Source organism: Taudactylus pleione, unplaced genomic scaffold (genome assembly GCF_031769625.1).
Source record: "Taudactylus pleione unplaced genomic scaffold, aTauple2 ptg001117l, whole genome shotgun sequence".
Taxonomy (NCBI): Eukaryota; Metazoa; Chordata; class Amphibia; order Anura; family Myobatrachidae; genus Taudactylus; species Taudactylus pleione.
The window spans coordinates 219,417-244,886 of NW_028285518.1; the positions used below are offsets into that span (position 1 = coordinate 219,417).

Consider the following 25,470-nt stretch of genomic DNA (forward strand, 5'->3'; position numbering starts at 1 on the left):
AAAGATACAGATGCATGGAAGGATCAGTTAGATACGTCCGTGTATCTGTGGAAAAAAAAAAACCATTAATGAAAGTGTAAAAAGAAAAAGAAAAACAGCGTGCACCCCAAAAGCACAACCAGGCCTGGGCTTTTCACAGCCGGTCCCGGTTGTTAAAATGGGTGTAGTAGGTATTACCGACGGACGCATGTCCAGCGGTTCAACTCCCGACAGCGGCAGCCCGGCAAGGGTGAAAATCCAGGTCGTCCCTAAGGTAAGTATCGCTAACCTAATTCCCCCCCCTAACATTAACCCTCCCTTAGGGGTGCCTAACCCTAACCTCCCCCCCAAGTGTCTAAACCTAACCCCCTTTCTCCACCGCCTAAACCTAAGTCCCCCGGGGGGGGTGCTTAACCCTAAGTCCCCCCCACCCCGGCTGTCCCTGCCCGGCATCGCCTCGATTGGGATGCCGGGTGTTGGTCTTCCGGCGTCTGGTTAATGACAGGCGTCATTAGTACCACGCCGGGATTAGAACGCCTAGAAGCCGGCGGTCGGGATTTAGACCGTCGGCTTCCAAACTACATACCATTAAAATACAGGGGACAAAAGACCTAGGCGTCCCCTGTATTTAGCACAACCAGTACTGGACTCTGAGACGGTCCTGGTTATGGAAATAGAGGGGACAAACAGTGTAGGGGTCCCTTGTATTTTCCATAACCAGCACCAGACTTTTTCTAGCGGGGGAGTAATGCCACAGCCAGAGGAACCCTTTCACCGGGTCCCCCGGCCAAAGCATTACCCCTGACCGCTAGTCAGTCCAAGCCAAAGACCCATGAGGAGGTGGAGACCCCCCCAATAAAGGGGTTCCCCTCTCCAGGGCAACCCAGACCTAGGCTGATAGCTCGGCTATTCCCGGCAGCCCTGGTGCGGTGGGTGCATCTGTGTCATCCATGACATCGTTCACCGTGCGTACACACAAAAGATGTGTTGCAAATCGTTGAAAGACAGCTCATGATCTTTCTGCATTTGAAGAGATCACAGACCACGACCAACAACGCATCAGCATAGTTATCATGCCTACACACGGCACTATTTGTCGTTCCAATCAGTCGAAAACTGCACTATCATTTCAAATATCGTACAGTGTGTGGGGGCCTCAACAGGAGGGGTCTAGATGCACTTCTAGGGAGGTATTTATCAATACTTGGAGAGAGAGAAAGTACCAACCAAGCAGCTCCTAATTATCATGTTACAGGGCTGTGTTTGAAAAATGACAGTGAGTAGCTGATCGGTTGTTACTTTATCTCTCACAATTTTATCTTTCTCCAAGACTGAATAAATACCCCCCCATGTGTTGGTATTAGGTTCGATGTGCCGTTTGTCGCGTTTCGGAATGACACACTGTGCTACCCCTAAATCACCCATTTTTGTTTGCTACAATAGGGGCAGGCACAGAAATCGTGATTTAGAGGGTACTGTATATGACAATTATACACGCTGCAATACAACACGGGCACATCACGCCCGCAAATCGTGGCAAAGAATGGCTGTCAAACTTCTGTGACGTTTACAGTCTGCTTATAGGGCGTGCCTTTCACTAATATCCGTTGATAAGTATATTGTACATTCAGAGGTACATACTTCTGTTTAATATATGCAAAGAGGATAAAATAGGTTTACGGTGCATTTTGCCTAGTTTACCCCTATGACGTTACAGGACGACAGAACTACATGTAACACTTACTTGGTATTTCTGTAATTTGGACCAGAGAATGTTGAATTCGGTCAGCCCTAGTTTTCCGGTCCCATCAGACTGTAACAATGTTTCAAGTTAAAGAAAAAACACATAAATGAAGACAAAGCTTTTCTGCCAATCACAGCTTGTGTATCAGTTACCCAGGATTCCTTCACCAAACCAGGGGCCTCTTTGTACGCTTGTCCATGTAGTGCAGCACAGCCCAATACTGTGAGGGCCACATTAGAAGGGGCCTCAATATAATGTAACTTAGCATAAATACATAAACCACACTTCATGCCATACAATATATCTGTTACTATCTTTAAAAAGTCCCAACAGCAACAAAATTGTCGGGGAGGGGAGTACAGCTATGCAAGGCCAGAGGCGTGGTTATACACAGGGGGAGGCACAAGGTGCCTCTCACCCACCTCTGTAACAGGTTTCTTCTCTTAACTCCCCCCACCCCCCTTCCCTGTTACAACACATTTCCCTACCCTGCATATTACTCATTTATTCTAATATGAGGGGCTGCGTAATGTGAGGGGCTGCGTAACGTGAGGGGCTGCCAGACAACGAAACGCAGCCTCACGAGCGGATACTTTACCCCCGAGTCAGCACTGACAGGCGGTCTAGCGAATTTGCGGGGGGAGATTTATCAAATCTTGGAGAGTGATAAAGTGAACACAGATAAAGTACCAACCAATCCACTCCTGTCATGTGGATTGATTGGTACTTTATCACCCCCCCCCCGCAGCCTAACCCTCACCCCCCCCGCAGCCTAACCCTCCCCCCCGCAGCCTAACCCTCTCCTCCCCACAGCCTAACCCTCTCCCCACCGCAGCCTAACCCTAACCCTCCCCCCCCCGCAGCCTATCCCTCTCCCCACTGCAGCCTAACCCTCTCCCCCCCACAGCTTAACCCTAACCCTCTCCCCACCGCAGCCTAACCCTCTCCTCCCCACAGCCTAACCCTAACCCTCTCCCTACCGCAGCCTAACCCTCTCCCCACCGCAGCCTAACCCTCTCCTCCCCACAGCCTAACTCTAACCCTCCCCCCTACAGTCTAACCCTAACTCACTCCCCACCGCAGCCTAACCCTAACTCACTCCCCACCGCAGCCTAACCCTAACTCACTCCCCACCGCAGCCTAACCCTAACTCACTCCCCACCGCAGCCTAACCCTAACTCACTCCCCACCGCAGCCTAACTCTAACCCTCTCCTCCCCGCAGCCTAAGTCTAACCCTCTCCCCACCGCAGCCTAACCCTCTCCCCACCGCAGCCTAACCCTCTCCCCACCGCAGCCTAACCCTCTCCCCACCGCAGCCTAACCCTCTCCTCCCCACAGCCTATCCCTAACCCTCTCCCCACCGCAGCCTAACCCTCTCCTCCCCACAGCCTAACCCTACCCTTCTCCCCACCGCAGCCTAACCCTCTCCCCACCGCAGCTAAACCCTCTCCCCACCGCAGCTAAACCCTCTCCCCACCGCAGCTAAACCCTCTCCTCCCCACCGCAGCTAAACCCTCTCCTCCCCACAGCCTAACCCTAACCCTCTCCTCCCCACAGCCTAACCCTAACCCTCTCCCCACCGCAGCCTAACCCTCTCCCCACCGCAGCCTAACCCTCTCCCCACCGCAGCCTAACCCTCTCCCCACCGCAGCCTAACCCTCTCCCCACCGCAGCTAAACCCTCTCCCCACCGCAGCTAAACCCTCTCCCCACCGCAGCTAAACCCTCTCCCCACCGCAGCTAAACCCTCTCCCCACCGCAGCTAAACCCTCTCCCCACCGCAGCTAAACCCTCTCCTCCCCACAGCCTAACCCTAACCCTCTCCCCACCGCAGCCTAACCCTCTCCCCACCGCAGCCTAACCCTCTCCCCACCGCAGCCTAACCCTCTCCCCACCGCAGCCTAACCCTCTCCCCACCGCAGCCTATCCCTATCCCTCTCCCCACTGCAGCCTAACCCTCTCCCCACTGCAGCCTAACCCTCTCCCCACTGCAGCCTAACCCTCTCCTCCCCACAGCCTAACCCTAACACTCTCCCCACCGCAGCCTAACCCTCTCCCCACCGCAGCCTAACCCTCCCCACCGCAACCTAAAACTCTCGCCCCCGCAGCCTAACTCTAACCCTCTCCCCGCAGCCTAACCCTCCCCCCTCCACAGTCTATCCCTCCCCCTCACAGCCTAATCCTAACACTCCCCCTTGTTCCTAACCCCTAACCATAAACCTAACCCTCCCCCTAACCCTAATACTTAGCATTGGGATGCCAGCGGTTGAAATTCTGAAGCCAGGAATTCCACTGCTGTCGGGATTTCTGGTGCCGGCATCCTGACCGCCGGGATGGTAACGACATCCCTGCTGAATAGGCCCCTTACTGCTTAACAGATTATCTGGGGGACCATCCCTAAAATATACTAAATTACATAATAAAATTATCCTCACAGTGACCGCAGGAGGCACTTGGCGTCTGCCCCTCACAGTGACCGCAGGAGGCACTTGGCGTCTGCCCCTCACAGTGACCGCAGGAGGCACTTGGCGTCTGCCCCTCACAGTGACCGCAGGAGGCACTTGGCGTCTGCCCCTCACAGTGACCGCAGGAGGCACTTGGCGCCTGCTCCTCACAGTGACCGCAGGAGGCACTAGCTCTTGACAGCATGCCCTGCAACAGTTTTTGCAATCCCTAATAGCGGGGCAGGGCATGCTGGGACTTGTAGTTTCACAACAGCTGGAGGGCCACCGGTTGGTCAGGTAATTGAGGCGTGTAGCACCATTGGGAGGATACATCCAGCAGATCCACGATGGTCTTGCAGGTTTCTATACTGAAGCCGTCAGATCTGATGTCATCCTCTAAATGAGACAACAAACAGCAGCAGCCGGTTACCAGATATAATGATCTCTCTTACCACATTACTAACCCTATAATCTCCGACACGGCAGCATAAAGGTGACATTACCTGTGTATTACATAGTATCTATATTACGGCAGTGTCAGAACACATTACTAACCCTATAATCTCCGACATGGCAGCATAAAGGTGACATTACCGGTGTATTACATAGTATCTATATTACAGCAGTGTCAGACCACATTACTAACCCTATAATCTCCGACACGGCAGCATAAAGGTGACATTACCCGGGTATTACATAGTGGCTATATTACGGCAGTGTCAGACCAGCATTACTAACCCTATAATCTCTGACACGGCAGCATAAAGGTGACATTACCCGTGTATTACATAGTATCTATATTAGGGCAGTGTCAGACCAGCATTACTAACCCTATAATCTCTGACACGGCAGCATAAAGGTGACATTACCCGTGTATAACATAGTGGCTATATTAGGGCAGTGTCAGACCAGCATTACTAACCCTATAATCTCTGACACGGCAGCATAAAGGTGACATTACCCGTGTATTACATAGTATCTATATTAGGGCAGTGTCAGACCAGCATTACTAACCCTATAATCTCTGACACGGCAGCATAAAGGTGACATTACCCGGGTATTACATAGTGGCTATATTAGGGCAGTGTCAGACCAGCATTACTAACCCTATAATCACTGACACGGCAGCATAAAGGTGACATTATCCGTGTATTACATAGTATCTATATTACAGCAGTGTCAGACCAGCATTACTAACCCTATAATCTCTGACACGGCAGCATAAAGGTGACATTATCCGTGTATTACATAGTGGCTATATTAGGGCAGTGTCAGACCAGCATTACTAACCCTATAATCTCTGACACGGCAGCATAAAGGGGACATTACCCGTGTATTACATAGTGGCTATATTAGGGCAGTGTAAGACCAGCATTACTAACCCTATAATCTCTGACACGGCAGCATAAAGGTGACATTACCCGTGTATAACATAGTGGCTATATTAGGGCAGTGTCAGACCAGCATTACTAACCCTATAATCTCTGACACGGCAGCATAAAGGTGACATTACCCGTGTATTACATAGTATCTATATTAGGGCAGTGTCAGACCAGCATTACTAACCCTATAATCTCTGACACAGCAGCATAAAGGTGACATTACCCGTGTATTACATAGTGGCTATATTACAGCAGTGTCAGACCAGCATTACTAACCCTATAATCTCTGACACGGCAGCATAAAGGTGACATTATCCGTGTATTACATAGTATCTATATTAGAGCAGTATCAGACCAGCATTACTAACCCTATAATCTCTGACACGGCAGCATAAAGGTGACATTACCCGTGTATTACATAGTGGCTATATTAGGGCAGTGTCAGACCAGCATTACTAACCCTATAATCACTGACACGGCAGCATAAAGGTGACATTACCCGTGTATAACATAGTGGCTATATTAGGGCAGTGTCAGACCAGCATTACTAACCCTATAATATCTGACACGGCAGCATAAAGGTGACATTACCCGTGTATAACATAGTATCTATATTACAGCAGTGTCAGACCAGCATTACTAACCCTATAATCTCTGACACGGCAGCATAAAGGTGACATTACCCGTGTATAACATAGTGGCTATATTAGGGCAGTGTCAGACCAGCATTACTAACCCTATAATATCTGACACGGCAGCATAAAGGTGACATTACCCGTGTATTACATAGTGGCTATATTACAGCAGTGTCAGACCAGCATTACTAACCCTATAATCACTGACACGGCAGCATAAAGGTGACATTACCCGTGTATAACATAGTGGCTATATTAGGGCAGTGTCAGACCAGCATTACTAACCCTATAATCTCTGACACGGCAGCATAAAGGTGACATTACCTGTGTATAACATAGTGGCTATATTAGGGCAGTGTCAGACCAGCATTACTAACCCTATAATCACTGACACGGCAGCATAAAGGTGACATTACCTGTGTATAACATAGTGGCTATATTAGGGCAGTGTCAGACCAGCATTACTAACCCTATAATCTCTGACACGGCAGCATAAAGGTGACATTACCCGTGTATTACATAGTGGCTATATTACAGCAGTGTCAGACCAGCATTACTAACCCTATAATCACTGACACGGCAGCATAAAGGTGACATTACCTGTGTATAACATAGTGGCTATATTAGGGCAGTGTCAGACCAGCATTACTAACCCTATAATACCTGACACGGCAGCATAAAGGTGACATTACCCGTGTATTACATAGTGGCTATATTACAGCAGTGTCAGACCAGCATTACTAACCCTATAATCACTGACACGGCAGCATAAAGGTGACATTACCCGTGTATAACATAGTGGCTATATTAGGGCAGTGTCAGACCAGCATTACTAACCCTATAATCTCTGACACGGCAGCATAAAGGTGACATTACCTGTGTATAACATAGTGGCTATATTAGGGCAGTGTCAGACCAGCATTACTAACCCTATAATCACTGACACGGCAGCATAAAGGTGACATTACCTGTGTATAACATAGTGGCTATATTAGGGCAGTGTCAGACCAGCATTACTAACCCTATAATCACTGACACGGCAGCATAAAGGTGACATTACCCGTGTATTACATAGTGGCTATATTACAGCAGTGTCAGACCAGCATTACTAACCCTATAATCACTGACACGGCAGCATAAAGGTGACATTACCTGTGTATAACATAGTGGCTATATTAGGGCAGTGTCAGACCAGCATTACTAACCCTATAATATCTGACACGGCAGCATAAAGGTGACATTACTCGTGTATTACATAGTGGCTATATTAGGGCAGTGTCAGACCAGCATTACTAACCCTATAATCACTGACACGGCAGCATAAAGGTGACATTACCCGTGTATAACATAGTGGCTATATTAGGGCAGTGTCAGACCAGCATTACTAACCCTATAATATCTGACACGGCAGCATAAAGGTGACATTACCCGTGTATAACATAGTGGCTATATTAGGGCAGTGTCAGACCAGCATTACTAACCCTATAATCTCTGACATGGCAGCATAAAGGTGACATATCCCATGTATTACATAGTGGCTATATTACGGCAGTGTCAGACCAGTATTACTAACCCTATAATCTCTGACACAGCAGCGTAAAGGTGACATTACCCGTGTATTACATAGTATCTATATTACAGCAGTGTCAGACCAGCATTACTAACCCTATAATCTCTGACACGGCAGCATAAAGGTGACATTATCCATGTATTACATAGTGGCTATATTACGGCAGTGTCAGACCAGCATTACTAACCCTATAATCTCTGACACGGCAGCATAAAGGGGACATTACCCGTGTATTACATAGTGGCTATATTAGGGCAGTGTCAGACCAGCATTACTAACCCTATAATCACTGACACGGCAGCATAAAGGTGACATTACCCGTGTATTACATAGTGGCTATATTAGGGCAGTGTCAGACCAGCATTACTAACCCTATAATCTCTGACACGGCAGCATAAAGGGGACATTACCCGTGTATTACATAGTGGCTATATTAGGGCAGTGTCAGACCAGCATTACTAACCCTATAATCTCTGACACGGCAGCATAAAGGTGACATTATCCGTGTATTACATAGTGGCTATATTAGGGCAGTGTCAGACCAGCATTACTAACCCTATAATATCTGACACGGCAGCATAAAGGTGACATTACTCGTGTATTACATAGTGGCTATATTAGGGCAGTGTCAGACCAGCATTACTAACCCTATAATCACTGACACGGCAGCATAAAGGTGACATTACCCGTGTATAACATAGTGGCTATATTAGGGCAGTGTCAGACCAGCATTACTAACCCTATAATATCTGACACGGCAGCATAAAGGTGACATTACCCGTGTATAACATAGTGGCTATATTAGGGCAGTGTCAGACCAGCATTACTAACCCTATAATCTCTGACACGGCAGCATAAAGGTGACATTACCCGTGTATAACATAGTGGCTATATTAGGGCAGTGTCAGACCAGCATTACTAACCCTATAATCTCTGACATGGCAGCATAAAGGTGACATATCCCATGTATTACATAGTGGCTATATTACGGCAGTGTCAGACCAGTATTACTAACCCTATAATCTCTGACACAGCAGCGTAAAGGTGACATTACCCGTGTATTACATAGTATCTATATTACAGCAGTGTCAGACCAGCATTACTAACCCTATAATCTCTGACACAGCAGCGTAAAGGTGATATTACCCGTGTATTACATAGTATCTATATTACAGCAGTGTCAGACCAGCATTACTAACCCTATAATCACTGACACGGCAGCATAAAGGGGACATTACCCGTGTATTACATAGTGGCTATATTAGGGCAGTGTCAGACCAGCATTACTAACCCTATAATCTCTGACACGGCAGCATAAAGGTGACATTATCCGTGTATTACATAGTGGCTATATTAGGGCAGTGTCAGACCAGCATTACTAACCCTATAATCTCTGACACGGCAGCATAAAGGGGACATTACCCGTGTATTACATAGTGGCTATATTAGGGCAGTGTAAGACCAGCATTACTAACCCTATAATCTCTGACACGGCAGCATAAAGGTGACATTATCCGTGTATTACATAGTATCTATATTAGAGCAGTGTCAGACCAGCATTACTAACCCTATAATCTCTGACACGGCAGCATAAAGGTGACATTACCCGTGTATTACATAGTGGCTATATTAGGGCAGTGTCAGACCAGCATTACTAACCCTATAATCACTGACACGGCAGCATAAAGGTGACATTACCCGTGTATAACATAGTGGCTATATTAGGGCAGTGTCAGACCAGCATTACTAACCCTATAATATCTGACACGGCAGCATAAAGGTGACATTACCCGTGTATAACATAGTATCTATATTAGGGCAGTGTCAGACCACATTACTAACCCTATAATATCTGACACGGCAGCATAAAGGTGACATTACCCGTGTATAACATAGTATCTATATTACAGCAGTGTCAGACCAGCATTACTAACCCTATAATCTCTGACACGGCAGCATAAAGGTGACATTACCCGTGTATTACATAGTGGCTATATTACAGCAGTGTCAGACCAGCATTACTAACCCTATAATCACTGACACGGCAGCATAAAGGTGACATTACCCGTGTATAACATAGTGGCTATATTAGGGCAGTGTCAGACCAGCATTACTAACCCTATAATCTCTGACACGGCAGCATAAAGGTGACATTACCTGTGTATAACATAGTGGCTATATTAGGGCAGTGTCAGACCAGCATTACTAACCCTATAATCTCTGACACGGCAGCATAAAGGTGACATTACCTGTGTATAACATAGTGGCTATATTAGGGCAGTGTCAGACCAGCATTACTAACCCTATAATCTCTGACACGGCAGCATAAAGGTGACATTACCCGTGTATTACATAGTGGCTATATTAGGGCAGTGTCAGACCAGCATTACTAACCCTATAATCACTGACACGGCAGCATAAAGGTGACATTACCCGTGTATTACATAGTGGCTATATTACAGCAGTGTCAGACCAGCATTACTAACCCTATAATCACTGACACGGCAGCATAAAGGTGACATTACCTGTGTATAACATAGTGGCTATATTAGGGCAGTGTCAGACCAGCATTACTAACCCTATAATATCTGACATGGCAGCATAAAGGTGACATTACTCGTGTATTACATAGTGGCTATATTAGGGCAGTGTCAGACCAGCATTACTAACCCTATAATCACTGACACGGCAGCATAAAGGTGACATTACCCGTGTATAACATAGTGGCTATATTAGGGCAGTGTCAGACCAGCATTACTAACCCTATAATCTCTGACACGGCAGCATAAAGGTGACATTACCCGTGTATAACATAGTGGCTATATTAGGGCAGTGTCAGACCAGCATTACTAACCCTATAATCTCTGACACGGCAGCATAAAGGTGACATTACCCGTGTATAACATAGTGGCTATATTAGGGCAGTGTCAGACCAGCATTACTAACCCTATAATCTCTGACATGGCAGCATAAAGGTGACATATCCCATGTATTACATAGTGGCTATATTACGGCAGTGTCAGACCAGTATTACTAACCCTATAATCTCTGACACAGCAGCGTAAAGGTGACATTACCCGTGTATTACATAGTATCTATATTACAGCAGTGTCAGACCAGCATTACTAACCCTATAATCTCTGACACAGCAGCGTAAAGGTGATATTACCCGTGTATTACATAGTATCTATATTACAGCAGTGTCAGACCAGCATTACTAACCCTATAATCACTGACACGGCAGCATAAAGGTGACATTACCCGTGTATAACATAGTGGCTATATTAGGGCAGTGTCAGACCAGCATTACTAACCCTATAATCTCTGACACGGCAGCATAAAGGTGACATTACCTGTGTATAACATAGTGGCTATATTAGGGCAGTGTCAGACCAGCATTACTAACCCTATAATCTCTGACACGGCAGCATAAAGGTGACATTACCTGTGTATAACATAGTGGCTATATTAGGGCAGTGTCAGACCAGCATTACTAACCCTATAATCTCTGACACGGCAGCATAAAGGTGACATTACCCGTGTATTACATAGTGGCTATATTAGGGCAGTGTCAGACCAGCATTACTAACCCTATAATCACTGACACGGCAGCATAAAGGTGACATTACCCGTGTATTACATAGTGGCTATATTACAGCAGTGTCAGACCAGCATTACTAACCCTATAATCACTGACACGGCAGCATAAAGGTGACATTACCTGTGTATAACATAGTGGCTATATTAGGGCAGTGTCAGACCAGCATTACTAACCCTATAATATCTGACATGGCAGCATAAAGGTGACATTACTCGTGTATTACATAGTGGCTATATTAGGGCAGTGTCAGACCAGCATTACTAACCCTATAATCACTGACACGGCAGCATAAAGGTGACATTACCCGTGTATAACATAGTGGCTATATTAGGGCAGTGTCAGACCAGCATTACTAACCCTATAATATCTGACACGGCAGCATAAAGGTGACATTACCCGTGTATAACATAGTGGCTATATTAGGGCAGTGTCAGACCAGCATTACTAACCCTATAATCTCTGACACGGCAGCATAAAGGTGACATTACCCGTGTATAACATAGTGGCTATATTAGGGCAGTGTCAGACCAGCATTACTAACCCTATAATCTCTGACATGGCAGCATAAAGGTGACATATCCCATGTATTACATAGTGGCTATATTACGGCAGTGTCAGACCAGTATTACTAACCCTATAATCTCTGACACAGCAGCGTAAAGGTGACATTACCCGTGTATTACATAGTATCTATATTACAGCAGTGTCAGACCAGCATTACTAACCCTATAATCTCTGACACAGCAGCGTAAAGGTGATATTACCCGTGTATTACATAGTATCTATATTACAGCAGTGTCAGACCAGCATTACTAACCCTATAATCACTGACACGGCAGCATAAAGGGGACATTACCCGTGTATTACATAGTGGCTATATTAGGGCAGTGTCAGACCAGCATTACTAACCCTATAATCTCTGACACGGCAGCATAAAGGTGACATTATCCGTGTATTACATAGTGGCTATATTAGGGCAGTGTCAGACCAGCATTACTAACCCTATAATCTCTGACACGGCAGCATAAAGGGGACATTACCCGTGTATTACATAGTGGCTATATTAGGGCAGTGTAAGACCAGCATTACTAACCCTATAATCTCTGACACGGCAGCATAAAGGTGACATTACCCGTGTATTACATAGTATCTATATTAGGGCAGTGTCAGACCAGCATTACTAACCCTATCATCTCTGACACAGCAGCATAAAGGTGACATTACCCGTGTATTACATAGTGGCTATATTACAGCAGTGTCAGACCAGCATTACTAACCCTATAATCTCTGACACGGCAGCATAAAGGTGACATTATCCGTGTATTACATAGTATCTATATTAGAGCAGTGTCAGACCAGCATTACTAACCCTATAATCTCTGACACGGCAGCATAAAGGTGACATTACCCGTGTATTACATAGTGGCTATATTAGGGCAGTGTCAGACCAGCATTACTAACCCTATAATCACTGACACGGCAGCATAAAGGTGACATTACCCGTGTATAACATAGTGGCTATATTAGGGCAGTGTCAGACCAGCATTACTAACCCTATAATATCTGACACGGCAGCATAAAGGTGACATTACCCGTGTATAACATAGTATCTATATTAGGGCAGTGTCAGACCACATTACTAACCCTATAATATCTGACACGGCAGCATAAAGGTGACATTACCCGTGTATAACATAGTATCTATATTACAGCAGTGTCAGACCAGCATTACTAACCCTATAATCTCTGACACGGCAGCATAAAGGTGACATTACCCGTGTATTACATAGTGGCTATATTACAGCAGTGTCAGACCAGCATTACTAACCCTATAATCACTGACACGGCAGCATAAAGGTGACATTACCCGTGTATAACATAGTGGCTATATTAGGGCAGTGTCAGACCAGCATTACTAACCCTATAATCTCTGACACGGCAGCATAAAGGTGACATTACCTGTGTATAACATAGTGGCTATATTAGGGCAGTGTCAGACCAGCATTACTAACCCTATAATCTCTGACACGGCAGCATAAAGGTGACATTACCTGTGTATAACATAGTGGCTATATTAGGGCAGTGTCAGACCAGCATTACTAACCCTATAATCACTGACACGGCAGCATAAAGGTGACATTACCCGTGTATTACATAGTGGCTATATTACAGCAGTGTCAGACCAGCATTACTAACCCTATAATCACTGAGACGGCAGCATAAAGGTGACATTACCTGTGTATAACATAGTGGCTATATTAGGGCAGTGTCAGACCAGCATTACTAACCCTATAATATCTGACATGGCAGCATAAAGGTGACATTACTCGTGTATTACATAGTGGCTATATTAGGGCAGTGTCAGACCAGCATTACTAACCCTATAATCACTGACACGGCAGCATAAAGGTGACATTACCCGTGTATAACATAGTGGCTATATTAGGGCAGTGTCAGACCAGCATTACTAACCCTATAATATCTGACACGGCAGCATAAAGGTGACATTACCCGTGTATAACATAGTGGCTATATTAGGGCAGTGTCAGACCAGCATTACTAACCCTATAATCTCTGACACGGCAGCATAAAGGCGGCATTACCCGGGTATTACATAGTATCTATATTAGGGCAGTGTCAGACCAGCATTACTAACCCTATAATCTCTGACACGGCAGCATAATGGCGACATTACCCGTGTATAACATAGTGGCTATATTAGGGCAGTGTCAGACCAGCATTACTAACCCTATAATCTCTGACACGGCAGCATAAAGGGGACATTATCCGTGTATAACATATTAAGGAAGTGTCAGACCAGCATTGCAGAACGTTGGGACTGTCTGACCAGGAGGAGCTTTGTTGCAATAGAGTAACAGCGACGTCTCACCGTCAGACACACTGACCGCGGGTTCTAAAGGGAGGATCCGTTTCCTCGTCAGAAAGTCAGGATGCACTAAAACCCGTCTGACTATGCCCTTAGTAATGTGCCCCGGCTTATAAATGCCCATCACAGGGCACAGGAACATCTCACCGATTACCACACCCTTTTATAAAACACATTTCAGACATTTTTATTTTACGTGCGACGTCTTACTCTTCAATATAAACTACATCCAGCCTGATTTGTTGTGGTCTTTATTCCGGTGCGAAGGCGGCGTTGGGGGCTGACGGAGCCGTGGCTTGGGCTTAAATAAAACTCCTGGTCACCATGGTAAAATAATGATGGCGTCCCCATAGTTTTCAGGGAGGAATTGTACCCTCTCCCCTCAGAGAAGAAGAGGACATCAGACTTCCCTCTCCCCTCTGAGCCATGCTTAATTATGGAGCCCTGGAATGTCGCATTGTGGAGATGGGGCTAGAAGCGGATTTCACACAGCTCATTAAGCTTCTTGCCGACTGAGGGAACTGCGCGATTCTCCTCAGAGAGGGCACTGCGCTATTCTCCTCAGAGAGGGCAGAGTCCACTGCGCTATTCTCCTCAGAGAGGGCAGAGTCCACTGCGCTATTCTCCTCAGAGAGGGCACTGCGCTATTCTCCTCAGAGAGGGCACTGCGCTATTCTCCTCGGAGACGGCACTGCGCTATTCTCCTCGGAGACGGCACTGCGCTATTCTCCTCGGAGATGGCACTGCGCTATTCTCCTCGGAGAGGGCAGAGGACACTGCTCTATTCTGCTCGGAGAGGGCAGAGGACACTGCGCTAGTCTCCTCAGAGAGGGCAGAGGACACTGCGCTAGTCTCCTCAGAGAGGGCAGAGGACACTGCGCTAGTCTCCTCAGAGAGGGCAGAGGACACTGCGCTAGTCTCCTCAGAGAGGGCAGAGGACACTGCGCTAGTCTCCTCAGAGAGGGCAGAGGACACTGCGCTAGTCTCCTCAGAGAGGGCAGAGGACACTGCGCTAGTCTCCTCAGAGAGGGCAGAGGACACTGCGCTATTCTCCTCAGAGAGGGCAGAGGACACTGCGCTTTTCTCCTCAGAGAGGGCAGAGGACACTGCGGTATTCTCCTCAGAGAGGGCAGAGGACACTGCGCTATTCTCCTCAGAGAGGGCAGAGGACACTGCGCTATTCTCCTCAGAGAGGGCAGAGGACACTGCGCTATTCTCCTCAGAGAGGACACTGCGCTATTGTCCTCAGAGAGGACACTGCGCTATTCTCCTCAGAGAGGACACTGCGCTATTCTCCTCAGAGAGGACACTGCGCTATTCTCCTCAGAGAGGACACTGCGCTATTCTCCTCAGAGAGGACACTGCGCTATTCTCCTCAGAGAGGACACTGCGCTATTCTCCTCAGAGAGGACACTGCGGTGGCAGCTACATGCAGCCCCGGCCAGCTATTTACCCTACCCCGTTGCTGTGGATACCCCAAATGTTTACACCACTACCCCTATACACTTCTTCGGTTAGCTATTTACTGTTTAGCTTCACTTTATTAATAAACTTAATTAAATAATAATAATCCTGCAGCAATCCCTATGGGTAACTATTAACAAATGTCTCCCACCTTCATACAACTGATGTATTACCATGTATATGCCCTACAGACACTTTAACAAAATATTTTGCCCCTCATTTATTTTCCATTCTGTGCTTTTCATTTTCAGCCATGTCTTTATATCATCAGAAAGATTCGCCCTGGCTGCTCTATTGTGCTCTCTCCATCGGCTACAATGTTACTCATAAAAGTATCTGTCTCTTATGCCAGGATACTAATGCACCCAATGAAACAAATACATGCTTGAAAAGCACTGCAGAAGCAAGAAGAAAAAAAAAGTAATGTATATAAAAAAAGCGGTCGGAGGGCTCATACAATTCAATAAGTTGAAGTCATGTGACATGTGGAACCCCTTTAGTGCAGGTGCATTACATAGTATTACATGCATTACATTACATACATGGGTTACGCTGAACGGCGGATACTCACGTTTCGATATCACCTTCTTTAGAATGTTACAAAGTTCGAATGCCGAGATCTCCTTATCCTTTGGAGAGAATAAGAGCGTTAGAGACCTGTACACTTGGGGGCCCCTTATATTTTATTATATTTCCCCATCAGTCAATGGGATCTATAGGGTAAAACACCCAATGGTAGTGGGATCCATTATCTAATTAGATTAGATTAAGGTGTTTACCAATAAAACATACAAAACTGATCAAAGGCAGACAACAGTCATAGGGGGGTCCCCAGCTGTCCCCCTGTATTTGTTATGTACGTAACCCATGATACATCTATGTATTACACTATGTTGATCATAGGGGTGGTATATATTACAGATGAGGGAATCTCACACCACTCAGTTGTAGAAACTAATGTCCCTGAATCAGCGGATCATGCGCAAATCCGCTCTCAAGCCCGGGCTAGGAGAGGTGCAGGAAAGGCCGGTTGCAATCTGCAGGTGGAGGGGGGTTTATTTATTTTGCATCCATGGGAGAGGGACTGGAGGTGGTGGATTAATCTGGCAAGGAAGCAGCCAACCTGATCTATAAACTGTGAGAACATTCATGTGTTGCATTATACACCATAGTAATCCCTGCTCCTCCTATAAACCAAACCATGCACTGAGGATCCACCACCCGACATCAGCCGCAGACTCTAGCCTCCCGTGGTTGCAGGAAATCGGCGCTTCCGACAAGAGGAGTCACCGGCTCCTGCCACTTGGTTACCTACTAGACAGAGCCTTGAGAGTCAGTGTTGTAGGTTTCCTAGTTTAATTGGGGCTGTAGTTAGAATACCGGACGCACGGGAAGCCGTCTGAAGGAAAGCCGGCGTCTAAATCCTGACCTAGTACAAAAGATAGGCGCCTAAATACCGACGCCTATCTGTAGCCTGACGGCGAAATCCCGAACGAAGGTAAGCGGGGACAGGATCAGCGATAGCTGGGGGGAGGGTTAGGTTTAGGCATTCCCAGGAAAACATAGGGCTAGGCACCCCCCCCCCGGGAGGGTTAGGTTAGGGGAACGGGGGGTTAGGGTTAGGCACAACCAGGGGGAGGTTAGGGTTAGGCATCCCCCCCTCCCCCGGGAGTGTGCAAGAAGGTGGGGAGACTTGTGGTTAGGCACCACCCTGGGAGTTTTAGGGCTAGGCACCCCTAAGGGAGGGTTGGGGGGAGAAGGGTAGGGTTTCCTGCCCTGTCGGGATTCTGGCGTCAGCTTTTCACCCGGCCGGCTGAAAAGTCGCTGCCAGTTTTACTGCCATAGTAGAATTTGTAAATGTATATCTGTATAATTATGGCGTCTGTCTCAGTACATATGCGCTGTCTTATCTGTATGTTGTGTTTTTCGCAAAATGATTTAAGGTTCAGCAAAATCTTCCTGGCAAGAGATGAATAGAACTCATTTACTTACAACGACAGGCATTGGTGGATGTGGGGTCATGGGGCTTGGCATTAATTTGCGAGAGGGGGCTCATTTTATAACCAGCCCCGTTACAGTGAGTTATTTCCAGTTGCTGGTTAGATATATGTATACTTGCTTGTTACATGCTCATTAAGAGCCCAGGATTAATGACCATCAGTTATTGTAGTTATTATTCAGTGTGATCCAAAATGACTTAGGGCCTGATTCAGAGCCGGACGCTATTTGCGCTCGCTCGTTTAGAAAAAGGGGCCGGCTATTTAAATTGAGCGCTTGCTCTTTGCGGTCTGTTGACGCCTCTATGTCTGAGCGAGCGAACAAAATATGTGCTCGCTATTTTGTAAAGACGCCCCCTGGCCGTTCACATCGTACGTCATCTCCACTATTTATTTGATTAATCGAGTACATCGAAAGGCGTCTGAACTGCTCGCAGTGCTTGTGGTTGGATTTTCCTACCGCAATCATGCGAATAGTTCAGGCTAAGAAACAACCAAGTGACGTGGTCGATGACGCTGCTTTGTTAATTATGCACACCCTTAAAACGCCTGTTTTGACCTTTTGGCACGCCTGCGTTCGGATCTCCACGCCCCGTTTTCAAGCACCTTCCCCTGTTACCACCCACAAACGCCTCATCCTGTCACTCAAATTAGCAGGCATTCGCTATTTTGCGAGCACACAATTTCCGACCGCAATGACTGGTTCGCGCATGCGTATTACAACCCATATGCATGCGCAGTTGTGCGAACATTGCTCGGAGCGAACGAGCGGCCACTTACGAGCGGCTCTGAATCAGGCCCTTAGTCCAATGACCACGGCCCTAGTGTAGAATCGCCAACGCTCGTCATTCTTGAGGAGGACAGTATATGACGCCATTCCGTCACTGCATACATGTCAAAGTGCCCCCATAGAAAGTTACAAAATACTCCATTTGTACGGAGCATCTGACGTGTTTTATGTTATGGAATTATACTTTCCTAACCCCATAGTCAGACCTGGTGTCCGATCATTATGGAAAGCAGAAAGAAAATCAACGTAATAAGGACAAACAGTATAGGAGCACAGCACAAAAACAGATACAATATAGTATTTGCTGTCAATATAACAGTGAAAACAAATGGATGCTATAAAACCAATGCGCTAAATTTGCGTCTGGCTGAGGCGACCGTACATACTACAGGTGACAGTATGAAGATGAACTCTGTGTAAAGAATGGACTAGACAGGTTAGTAGTACGATGTACTCCTCGCCAAACTGTCGCCACGTGAGAATTGTACCGAACCGTAACAGCTGCCTAATCCTTCCAACCTCTATATACTGGCACAGGGAGGTCGGAGCTAACTGATTACTTTTCCGCACCAGTTCCCACAGCCAGCTGGCGCAAACGCGGTGGCATTATAAAAAATAAAAATATACTGTTAGCACCAAGCGCTGTAATTGTTGTTAAATAGGTATTTGCCATACACGGTTACTGCTGGTGATGACCTTGATCTCTCCAGCAAAAGCACTCGGCACTAATTATTAATAGGTTTTTGTGGTGCCGGATTGCTTCCCCAATAAATTTGACCCCAAGGATGGCGCTTGTAAGCTAAAGAATGACACATACAGGTTCCTCCTGAAAGCTACACGTTTTGTCTGTACGAGCCCAGCATCACATTCACAGCAGGATCGCTAGATCCGGCGTCGCCAAACGCGCGGAAAGGTCACTGCTCATTTAGCCTATGGCGCATGGAAGTATGATGGAGACAGCAGCTTGGAGCTCCGATATGCCAAAGCGGGTACAAGGGGATGATGGAGAACCTGGTTACAGAATAGATTGTAAGCTCTGAGGCCCACTCCCACCCACAAATTTATCTACAGGCCGCCTGAACTAATTCAGGTAACAATTTTAGAAAGGTCTCTAAATAATTTAAGTTTGTGTATAGAACGTGTACGTTGTAACCAGAGATTATTGCCTGGCAGAGCTGAGGATCCCCCCTAGGCCGCTGCAGCGCTAATTAGTGTGCACTGGCGACCGCGGTACATAGCCCGCCCCTGCACAGAGATCTCATTCAGCGCTTGGATCGGGATAGGGAGACAGCGGGGAGCGAAGGGGGGGCTGTAAACCGCACACACAGTGATATGAACATCCTACCTCCGGTGCGAGCTTTAGCCATGAGAAAACAAAACCAAAACAAGTGGTTAGTAGGAAAACAATGGAAATGCGGCAGAACCCATGAAAAAAATATGTTAGTGCTTATTTCACGGACTATTATACTTATAATACAACTTTACTTATACTGTATACAGCAGCCACCAATATTCAGAACTATACGTGTAACACTTTCCACATGATAACAGAATTTGTATAGTTTGAAACTAATTACGTTTGCAGTGCAGCCGAAGCTATTGTTCTCTGTTATCAGGGGGGATAGGCTGGCTGAAGTGCCCTTTAGTCATAGCCCCTAACAGTCCCTATTTTTTGCAGGACAGTCCCAGTTTCCAACTGGAAAATGGATTAAGGCTTAAGGGCACAGCCACTGCTAAATTGGGGTACGTCAGGGCGGTATAGGCGTGTGGCCCGTCTAAATTTAAAAAAAAAAATTTTGTGGGGTGGGGGGATGAAGGAAATTGACATATATATATATTACCAGTATATTCCTTAACCCCCTTTCGCAGCTGAATATCGGAGAGGTCTTGCAAATAATTGGGACTGTTCTTAGACGTGCAGCAACGTGTGATAAATATTAGAGGTTTGCAGCTGTATCGGCTGAATCCTAGAACGTGAAGCTGATCACTATTTATCACTCTATGTCTAATCATCTTGATTTCAAAACATAACATATTGTATAACATACATTAAAATGTATTCGCAGTAAAGCACTTCAAAGAGTCATTTAAAATTCAGTCTCCGGATAACCATTGTTCTGCATGAATAATAGATGCCCAAATGCACTCGGTTATGGGGGAAAGGAGTGTTTATTAACAGTAATGTACAGTAAATGCTGGTCGGCATTTGCCATAGGCAAGAAATAACTATTGCACTACTGCGTTCTGTCTGCCCGTCTGTCCCCAGGAAACAGGCTGCGCCCACATGGAAATATCTTGTATGACAGAATTTATAACTGAATTAGCAAAAGGACAGACACACCTAGATAAGCGGAAAGCCTTGGGTGAGTTACGGGTGGTGGGTACACACGCTCATTGATGTGGCTGGGCAGTCTGGTTGGTTGGACAGATATAAAACAGATTCACATCATAATTACTAATAAGTGGACGAAAATTCTGAAATAAGTGATATCAATGTACTCACCTCGCCTGCCAGCTGCAGGAACAGCCTTCGGAAATTCGGATCAATATGGTCTTCATTCAGGTCAGGCTTTGGAAAAAATACAAACCATAAAATATTATGAAAACGGCTGAAACAATAGGAGATCGTTTACAGCATTTACAAAAAATATATATTTTTTCCTCTTGCAGTGTTCTATGTACAAATCTGATTATTTTAGGACCTGAGCAAAAACAAAAAGGGAATTCAAATAGAATAAATAAATATATTATATACATATATATTATGTATGTATGTATATATATATATATATATATATATATAGATATATAGAGAGAGAGATATATATAGATAGATATATATATATATATATATATATATATATATCTATCTATCTATATATCTATGTCCCTGGGAGCACTTATTTATAAATATTGTCCAGTTGTGATCCCCACTTTTTCAAAGAACGTTATATCTCTTTCAAAGGTGTAGGTTTCTGGGTAAGTGGGATGGTTAGGTCTTCTTCTCAAATAGAACCCTCGCATCAAGATTACCCAACAAATAGTAATCAGCCTTTCAGTCTTGTGTAAAACCATAGTAAAAAATACCCCTGATGAAGTCGAAATATTGACGAAACGCGTTGAGTATTTTGAAAATAGAAGTGATTTTCAGAAGAAAGCTGTATTACTATTAATGTAAGAACAGAGTTTACATTTTTTTATAAATACATTTTATTGGTTTTACACAAGACTGAAAGGCTGATTACTATTTGCTGGGTGATCTTGGTGCGAGGATTCTATTTCAGAAGAAGAAGACCTAACCATCCCACTTACCCAGAAACCTACACCTTATGAAAGGAGATATAACGGTCTTTGAGAAAGTGGGGATCACCACTGGACAATATTTATAAATAAGCGCTCCCTGGGACCTTTGATTTATAAATTTGTGCTTGGACATTTGGGTTCTTTTGACCAACAAAGGACCACCCCTAGGGAAGCCACTAATCTGTAAATTGTGTATTAATCTCGTGTGTAAATATTGTCAAATATAGCACAAATGTAGGATTTGTACTATATATATATATATATATATATATATATATATATATAATTAGTACAAATATCTTTTTGGCCCAACTCACCAGCTGTACAGTCACAGACTTCAGGCCGTGGGATGTTTTGGCGTTTTTATGGAGGGGGGTAAGGAAATAATTGCATATTGAGCTTCCATTTCAAATATGTATATAATGTAAAGCTTACCTCTTCAATGTTGGCCTCAATCTCATCATCGACAACTCTGAAACCATAAAAAACGATAAGTCAGTGCCTATGGCAAGAATGGAAGTGCCACATGAGCGCGCCAACCAGCCAGTGTTACAGCGTTTGTGCTACTGCGTTTGTGGCGTGAATTTCATGTGTTATGTATCAACGGTCGGCTACACTTGAGTCTTTACCAAACACCTCCCTGAAGACACGTCGCCAACCTCAGATGACATGACCTCAATGTTTCCACTGCAAACACATTGTCGCACTATTTTTTGCTAAATATCAACAGGTCAGGTGCCTACGGCGTGTAATAAGCGAATAGATTTCAGATCAGAAGGGTCAGAGTTTAGCAGATGAGGAGAAAGAAATGTACAGAAAATCTAATGGACGACATGCATCCCTGGTCTGGAAGCTGCTGCAATGGAGCGATTCGGCCACGAAGGGGTCACGAGATCGCCCTGCGATACTCACTGCGACTCTGCATTCTTCTCAGAGAAGACACGGACACAGAAGTCGCCCACTTTCTGGGGCTCAAAGGTGGAAGGGACGATGATATATTCCCCGGGCGGCAGGCGGAACCTGTTGAGGACTTCCCGTAGGTTTATGTAGGTGTCCGATCGATCTTTGGCCTTATTCCTCAGGAAGAAGTCTCTGCTCAGATGGACGTTTGTCTGTCCCTGCATCTGGAAAGGTGCACTAAATTAATATACAATAATAGTGTTCATTTGCCTATATAAGGAGGTGTCCACCCTCTGCATAATTTACCACCCCAGTCATTTACACATTTCTATTACTTTCCAGTGTCTGTCGTATACTTACCTTGTTATATACAAGTATAAAAACCTTTATGAAGGCAATAACTGGGACACAATGGACGTACCTGTGGTGGGACCTGTTAACATAAATAAAAAGTTAAAATTAACATATTGTACGTAGCATTATATACATACTGGGCATGAGTCAGGTGGCTCTCTCCTTACAGACGCAAAGTGTGTTTTGTTTTTTAACCAAACCGCGGATTTTATGTGGACCTAGGTTTGATTTTGAGTTGGCCGGATATCGCTTTGTGTGAAATGGGATCTAACTGGGCAGCAACACACAATGGCCCTCATTCAGAGCCGCTCGTTAGCGGCAGTACGCTCGTTCCGAGCGATGTTTGGACATCTGCGCATGCGTACGCTTTTTAGTACGCATGCGCGAACCAGTCAGTGCGGCCGAAAATCGTTTGTACGCTATATAGCGAGTGCCTGCTATTTTGAGTGACAGAATGAGGCGTATGTGGGTGGTAACAGGGGAAGGTGCTTGAAAATGGGGAGTGGAGATCCGAACGCAGGCGTGCTTAAAGGTCAAAACGGGCGTTTTATGGGTGTGTATATTTAAAACAGCAGCGTCATTGATCACGTCACTGGGTTATTTTAGAGCCAGAACTGCTCGCAAATTTGTGGTAGCAAACACCAACCACAAGAATAGCGAGCAGTTCATACGCTGGTCGATGTACTCGATTAATCTAATAAATAGCGGACATGACGTAGGATGCGAGCGGCCAGGGGGCGTTTTTAACAAATAAACGAGCGTATGTTTTGCTCGTTCGTTCAGACTTAGAGGTGTGAACAGACTGCAATGTGCGTACGGATCATTTGAATAGCCACCCCTTGTTTTTAAACGAACGACCGCAAACAGCGAACGGCTCTGAATGAGGGCCAATAGTCCTGTGTCATTCGAGTGTCAAAGGAGCGTCGCAGGCGTGTAGCTAAAGCCCCGTGTGATCCTGAGCTGTATATACGGGAAAGGGACGCCTGTTTCTGACCCGATCTCCTGCACCTGTCATGGTGCAAGTGTCGATTATGATGGTTGTGGCAGTTGGCGTTAAGCCGGTGTGCGGCACAGCTTCCTACTCACAGGTGCACGGATCCTCTCATTAGCTCGTACGGAATCTCACATTTGTATAAAATAGTAAATAAGGCTTTGGTGTGAAGTGGGCCTGATTTAGCAACGAGTTTTATCACTCACAGAGAGTGATAAAACGCGTTGCGTATGATAATGGTGCTCCAGCCAATCAGCTCCCAACTGTCATCTGATTGGCTGGAGCACCATTGATCACTCTCTGCGAATGATAAAACTTGTTGATAAATCAGGCCTACAGTTACTTTGCATAGGGCTCAGAACCAATTATCTATACCTGAGGCTACAATGTCTGTACACCTATTATCTATACCTGAGGCTACACTATCTGTACACCTATTATCTATACCTGAGGCTACAATGTCTGTACACCTATTATCTATACCTGAGGCTACACTATCTGTACACCTATTATCTATACCTGAGGCTACAATGTCTGTACACCTATTATCTATACCTGAGGCTACACTATCTGTGCACCTATTATCTATACCTGAGGCTACACTATCTGTACACCTATTATCTATACCTGAGGCTACAATGTCTGTACACCTATTATCTATACCTGAGGCTACACTATCTGTACACCTATTATCTATACCTGAGGCTACACTATCTGTACACCTATTATCTATACCTGAGGCTACACTATCTGTACACCTATTATCTATACCTGAGGCTACACTATCTGTACACCTACTATCTATACCTGAGGCTACACTATCTGTACACCTATTATCTATACCTGAGGCTACAATGTCTGTACACCTATTATCTATACCTGAGGCTACACTATCTGTACACCTATTATCTATACCTGAGGCTACACTATCTGTACACCTATTATCTATACCTGAGGCTACACTATCTGTACACCTATTATCTATACCTGAGGCTACACTATCTGTACACCTATTATCTATACCTGAGGCTACACTATCTGTACACCTATTATCTATACCTCAGGCTACACTATCTGTACACCTATTATCTATACCTGAGGTTACACTATCTGTACACCTATTATCTATACCTGAGGCTACACTATCTGTACAACTATTATCTATACCTGAGGCTACAATGTCTGTACACCTATTATCTATACCTGAGGCTACACTATCTGTACACCTATTATCTATACCTGAGGCTACAATGTCTGTACACCTATTATCTATACCTGAGGTTACACTATCTGTACACCTATTATCTATACCTGAGGCTACACTATCTGTACACCTATTATCTATACCTGAGGCTACACTATCTGTACACCTATTATCTATACCTGAGGCTACACTATCTGTACACCTATTATCTATACCTGAGGCTAC

The 25,470-nt window shown here is 45.4% G+C and overlaps 1 protein-coding gene across 1 annotated transcript in view; it reads right to left on the bottom strand.

The window, feature by feature from the left end:
• Nucleotides 1-25,470, bottom strand: part of CAPN2 (calpain 2) — a 106,608-nt gene that overhangs the window by 21,098 nt on the left and 60,040 nt on the right. The window contains exons 11-17 of the mRNA XM_088461859.1: nt 23,118-23,129; nt 22,709-22,920; nt 22,232-22,268; nt 20,997-21,062; nt 16,278-16,335; nt 4,499-4,563; nt 1,724-1,792 (exon numbers count right to left, since the gene is read on the bottom strand). Coding sequence (XP_088317985.1) covers nt 1,724-1,792; nt 4,499-4,563; nt 16,278-16,335; nt 20,997-21,062; nt 22,232-22,268; nt 22,709-22,920; nt 23,118-23,129 — 519 coding nt within the window. The remainder of the gene's footprint in view (nt 1-1,723; nt 1,793-4,498; nt 4,564-16,277; nt 16,336-20,996; nt 21,063-22,231; nt 22,269-22,708; nt 22,921-23,117; nt 23,130-25,470) is intronic.